The 6129-nt window shown below is 47.8% G+C and overlaps 1 protein-coding gene across 1 annotated transcript in view; it reads right to left on the bottom strand.

The window, feature by feature from the left end:
- Positions 1-285: 285 nt before the first annotated feature.
- Positions 286-6129, bottom strand: part of LOC126188635 (uncharacterized) — a 175024-nt gene continuing 169180 nt past the window's right edge. The window contains exon 6 of the mRNA XM_049930235.1: positions 286-597. Within this exon, the coding sequence (XP_049786192.1) occupies positions 286-597 (312 nt within the window). The remainder of the gene's footprint in view (positions 598-6129) is intronic.

Genomic DNA, 6129 nt, shown 5'->3' with positions numbered 1-6129 from the left:
TTATATGGAATATCTTAATGATTTCAGTTTTTTTAATTTTTAAAACTTGTCAGTACATTTTTACATTGCATACTAAAATATTATACAATTAAATAATAAACACTAAATGATGCATTCGAGGCTTTCAATTCGAAAATTGCTCCAAGATGCAATTTTTATGGGTTAATTATCAAAATGTTCCGCACCACAGGTGCCTGTGCATCCTAAAAACGGCCACGCACTGGACTGAGTTAGCGGGCTGGTGTGAACCACGTGCTAGGCCGGGAGCGGCGCAGGCCAGAGGCGTCACGTGGCTGTCACCTCCGGCTCGTGCAGCAGGTCGCGCACCTCCAGCTGCAGGCAGGAGGCGGCTGCGGGGGCGGCCAGGGGCAGGCGCAGCGGGGGCGGGTCGGCCTGCGCGGCGGCCACGGCGAGCGGCAGCGCGCGGCCCGTGAAGACGGGCGCCGTCAGCTCTGCGCCGCTGACGGTGCGCGAAAGCCTGCGGCCGCGCGGACGCTGCCCGCACGACAGGGAAGCGCGCACCTCGTAGCGCGCGCACTCTGCCTCGCCGCCGGCCAGCCACAGCCACACTTCCAGAGCGTCTGCCGCCTCCTCCACCTGCAACCACGCCACCGACTTCCTGTCACCGCGGCCGCCCGCTACACTCGCTTCAAAACTGCAAATCCTAGAGCACTAAAGGGACACTGAGACTAAACCGTCATCAATTTTACTACTCCAAATTCTTTCAAAGGAAGTGATACTTTATAGGCCATGCACTAGTTCACGGATTCCCAAAGTGGTCGATATCGACCCCTTGGGGTCGATATCGGTTTCCTGTGGGTCGACATAAACGGAAACTGATTTTTGGGGTCGACGAGATCTAAAAATCGACCCCTATTACATTAACACAAGTTCAAAAAAAAAAAAAAATGGTTCAAATGGCTCTGAGCACTATGGGACTTAACATCTGAGGTCATCAGTCGCCTAGAACTTAGAACTAATTAAACCCAACTAACCTAAGGACATCACACACATCCGTGCCCGAGGCAGGATTCGAACCTGCGACCGTAGCGGTCGTTCGGCTCCAGACTGTAGCGCCTAGAACCGCACGGCCACTAAAGCCGGCTCTGAGGTAACAGTTCATTTTGGAAAAGGAGTCACTTGTCCAAAATAGTTTGGGGATCCCTGCACTAGTTAATTACAACTACGTATTACACTGAAGAGCCAAGGAAAGTGGTACACCTGCCTAATATTGTCTACGGCCCCCGCGAGCACGCAGAAGTGCCGCGACACGACGTGGCACGCACTCGACTAATATCTGAAGTACTGCTAGAGAGAATCGACATCATGAATCCTGCAGGGCTGTCTATAAATCCGTAAGAGTACGAGGGGGTGGAGATCTCTTCTGAAAAGCACGTTGCAAGGCATCCCAGATATGCTCAATAATGTTCATGTCTGGGGAGTTTAGTGGCCAGCGGAACCGTTTAAACTCTCAACGGAACCTCCCCATCGCACCCCCCTCAGATTTAGTTATAAGTTGGCACAGTGGATAGGCCTTGAAAAACTGAACACAGATCAATCGAGAAAACAGGAAGAAGTTGTGTGGAACTATGAAAAAAATAAGCAAAATATGCAAACTGAGTAGTCCATGCGCAAGATAGGCAACATCAAGGATAATGTGAGCTCAGGAGCACCGGGGTCCCGTGCTTAGCGTGAGCAGCTGTCGAACGAGAGGTCCTTGGTTCAAGTCTTCCCTAGAGTGAAAAGTTTAATTTTGTATTTTCAGACAATTATTATATGTCCGACCGTCCGCCCGATGCGAGGTAACTGCGCCGTACTATGGGGACGCTACACCTAAACGGAAAAATTTGAAAACCTTAAAAACATATGTTTTGACAGAGCACAGGGAAAACTGTGCGACTGTGAAACTGTTGCATTCATTTGTTGCAGTTTATGTGTCAAACTCTTATGTTTTCATCACTTTTTTGGGAGAGATTATCACATCCACAAGAAAACCTAAATCGGGCAAGGCAGAAGAATCTCTTTACCCATTCGCCAAGTGTACAAGTTAGGTGGGTCGACAACATATTCCTGTCATGTGACGCACATGCCGTCACCAGTGCGTGAGCAGGTGCGGAACGTGAGGTCCTTGGTTCCTTGAGTGAAAAGTTTATTTTTTTTTATTTCCGCAAAGTTATGATCTGTTCGTTTGTTCATTGACGACTCTGTTCACTGTAATAAGTTTAGTGTCTGTGTTTTGCGACCGCACAGCAAAACCGCGCGATTAGTAGACGAAAGGACGTGCCTCTCCATTGGGAACCGAAAACATTTGATCGCAAGGTCATAGGTCAACCGATTCCTCTACAGGAAAACACGTCTGATATATTCTATACGACACTGCTCCCTGCCGCCGTTGGATAAGCAGCTGCAGCAGCAAGTCGTATACTCCTAGCTCACTCATTTGTTACATAGTTTAATTCTTAATTTCTTTGGGTGTTTTTGGTACTTGCATTGTTTAATTCATAAATTTCGGGCGTGTTATAGTATTTGAGAGTTGTAGCATCGCGTTTTAGTACCTGAATAGTGTAAATTCGCGTAGTCGTTTGTCGTCTGTTTTTGTTTTGAACGGCCAGTGTCGGTTGGTCACAGTCAGTGTACTCCCTGCCGCCGTTGGATAAGCAGCTGCAGCAGCAAGTCGTATACTCCTAGCTCACTCATTGTTACATAGTTTAATTCTTAATTTCTTTGCGTGTTTTTGGTACTTGCATTGTTTAATTCATAAATTTCGGGCGTATTATAGTATTTGATAGTTGTAGCATCGCGTTTTAGTACCTGAATAGTTTAAAATCGCGTAGTCTCCTTCCGCCGCCGAGCAGTGTGTCAGCAGTGCGCAAGTAGCAGCATTACTGCATTTACTAGGCAATCTTGTATTTTAATAACCGTTTAAATTTTGTGTCGATTTGTTTGCGCTCTCTGTAGATTAGTTAAGACGTTCTTTGCACAACAGTTTTTAGCATGGATAGGGACTGCAGCTGCTGTGTTCAGATGCAGGCTGAGTTGGCATCCCTTCGCTCCCAGCTTCAGGCAGTGTTGGCTTCGGTCACACAGCTTGAGGCTGTTGCCAATGGCCATCACTGTGGGGGTCCGGATGGGGGTTTGTCGGGGACGGCCAGCTCGTCCCACGCATCCCCCGATCGAACTACGACTGTGGTTGCCCGGGATACTGCCCGCATTGAGGCTGATCCCTCACCTGTGGTAGAGTGGGAGGTCGTCTCGAGGTGTGGCAGGGGGCGAAAGACATTCCGGAGGGCTGAACGGAAGGCCTCTACAGTTTGTCTGACGAACCAGTTTCATGCTCTGTCTCAGGCTGGTACTGATCTTCGGCCTGACATGGCTGCTTGTCCTGTTCCAGAGGTTTCCCCTCAGTCTGCAAGATCCGGGCGGTCGCAGAGGGTGGGCTTACTGGTAGTTGGGAGCTCCAACGTCAGGCGCGTAATTGGGCCCCTTAGGGATATGGCAGCAAGAGAGGGGAAGAAAACCAATGTGCACTCCGTGTGCATACCGGGGGGAGTCATTCCAGATGTGGAAAGGGTCCTTCCGGATGCCATGAAGGGTACAGGGTGCACCCATCTGCAGGTGGTCGCTCATGTCGGCACCAATGATGTGTGTCGCTATGGATCGGAGGAAATCCTCTCTGGCTTCCGGTGGCTATCTGATTTGGTGAAGACTGCCAGACTCGCTAGCGGGATGAAAGCGGAGCTCACCATCTGCAGCATCGTCGACAGGACTGACTGCGGACCTTTGGTACAGAGCCGAGTGGAGGGTCTGAATCAGAGGCTGAGACGGTTCTGCGACCGTGTGGGCTGCAAATTCCTCGACTTGCGCCATAGGGTGGTGGGGTTTCGGGTTCCGCTGGATAGGTCAGGAGTCCACTACACGCAACAAGCGGCTACACGGGTAGCATGGGTTGTGTGGCGTGGGCTGGGCGGTTTTTTAGGTTAGATGGCCTTGGACAAGTACAGAAAGGGCAACAGCCTCAACGGGTGCGGGGCAAAGTCAGGACATGCGGGGACCAAGCAGCAATCGGTATTGTGATTGTAAACTGTCGAAGCTGCGCTGGTAAAGTACCGGAACTTCAAGCGCTGATAGAAAGCACCGAAGCTGAAATCGTTATAGGTACAGAAAGCTGGCTGAAGCCAGAGATAAATTCTGCCGAAATTTTTACAAAGGTACAGACGGTGTTTAGAAAGGATAGATTGCATGCAACCGGTGGTAGAGTGTTCGTCGCTGTTAGTAGTAGTTTATCCTGTAGTGAAGTAGAAGTGGATAGTTCCTGTGAATTATTATGGGTGGAGGTTACACTCAACAACCGAGCTAGGTTAATAATTGGCTCCTTTTACCGACCTCCCGACTCAGCAGCATTAGTGGCAGAACAACTGAGAGAAAATTTGGAATACATTTCACATAAATTTTCTCAGCATCTTATAGTCTTAGGTGGAGATTTCAATTTACCAGTCTGGGACACTCAGATGTTAGGACGGGTGGTAGGGACAGAGCATCGAGTGACATTATACTGAGTGCACTATCCGAAAATTACCTCGAGCAATTAAACAGAGAACCGACTCGTGGAGATAGCATCTTGGACCTACTGATAACAAACAGACCCGAACTTTTCGACTCTGTATGTGCAGAACAGGGAATCAGTGGTCATAAGGCCGTTGCAGCATCCCTGAATATGGAAGTTAATAGGAATATAAAAAAAGGGAGGAAGGTTTATCTGTTTAGCAAGAGTAATAGAAGGCAGATTTCAGACTACCTAACAGATCAAAACGAAAATTTCTGTTCCGACACTGACAATGTTGAGTGTTTATGGAAAAAATGCGTTTTAGACAGGTACGTGCCGAGTAAAACTGTGAGGGACGGGAAACACTCACCGTGGTACAACAACAAAGTTACGAAACTACTGCGAAAGCAAAGAGAGCTTCACTGCAAGTTTAAACGCAGCCAAAACCTCTCAGACAAACAGAAGCTAAACGATGTCAAAGTTAGCGTAAGGAGGGCTATGCGAGAAGCGTTCAGTGAATTCGAAAGTAAAATTCTATGTACCGACTTGACAGAAAATCCTAGGAACTTCTGGTCTTACGTTAAATCAGTAAGTGGCTCGAAACAGCATATCCAGACACTCTGGGATGATGATGGCATTGAAACAGAGGATGACACGTGTAAAGCTGAAATACTAAACACCTTTTTCCAAAGCTGTTTCACAGAGGAAGACCGCACTGCAGTTCCTTCTCTAAATCCTCGCACAAACGAAAAAATGGCTGACATCGAAATAAGTGTCCAAGGAATAAAAAAGCAACTGGAATCACTCAACAGAGGAAAGTCCACTGGACCTGACGGGATACCAATTCGATTCTACACAGAGTACGCGAAAGAACTTGCCCCCCTTCTAACAGCCGTGTACCGCAAGTCTCTAGAGGAACGGAAGGTTCCAAATGATTGGAAAAGAGCACAGGTAGTCCCAGTCTTCAAGAACGGTCGTCGAGCAGATGCGCAAAACTATAGACCTATATCTCTGACGTCGATCTGTTGTAGAATTTTAGAACATGTTTTTTGCTCGAGTATCATGTCGTTTTTGGAAACCCAGAATCTACTATGTAGGAATCAACATGGATTCCGGAAACAGCGATCGTGTGAGACCCAACTCGCTTTATTTGTTCATGAGACCCAGAAAATAGATGCTATTTTTCTTGACTTCCGGAAGGCGTTCGATACAGTTCCGCACTGTCGCCTGATAAACAAAATAAGAGCCTACGGAATATCAGACCAGCTGCGTGGCTGGATTGAAGAGTTTTTAGCAAACAGAACACAGCATGTTGTTATCAATGGAGAGACGTCTACAGACGTTAAAGTAACCTCTGGCGTGCCACAGAGGAGTGTTATGGGACCATTGCTTTTCACAATATATATAAATGACCTAGTAGATAGTGTCGGAAGTTCCATGCGGCTTTTCGCGGATGATGCTGTAGTATACAGAGAAGTTGCAGCATTAGAAAATTGTAGCGAAATGCAGGAAGATCTGCAGCGGATAGGCACTTGGTGCAGGGAGTGGCAACTGACCCTTAACATAGACAAATGTAATGTATTGCG

This window comes from Schistocerca cancellata, chromosome 5, assembly GCF_023864275.1.
Source record: "Schistocerca cancellata isolate TAMUIC-IGC-003103 chromosome 5, iqSchCanc2.1, whole genome shotgun sequence".
NCBI classification, from domain to species: Eukaryota; Metazoa; Arthropoda; class Insecta; order Orthoptera; family Acrididae; genus Schistocerca; species Schistocerca cancellata.
The sequence above is the reverse complement of the archived record's forward strand: the minus strand, read 5'-3'. Positions and strand labels throughout refer to the sequence as shown.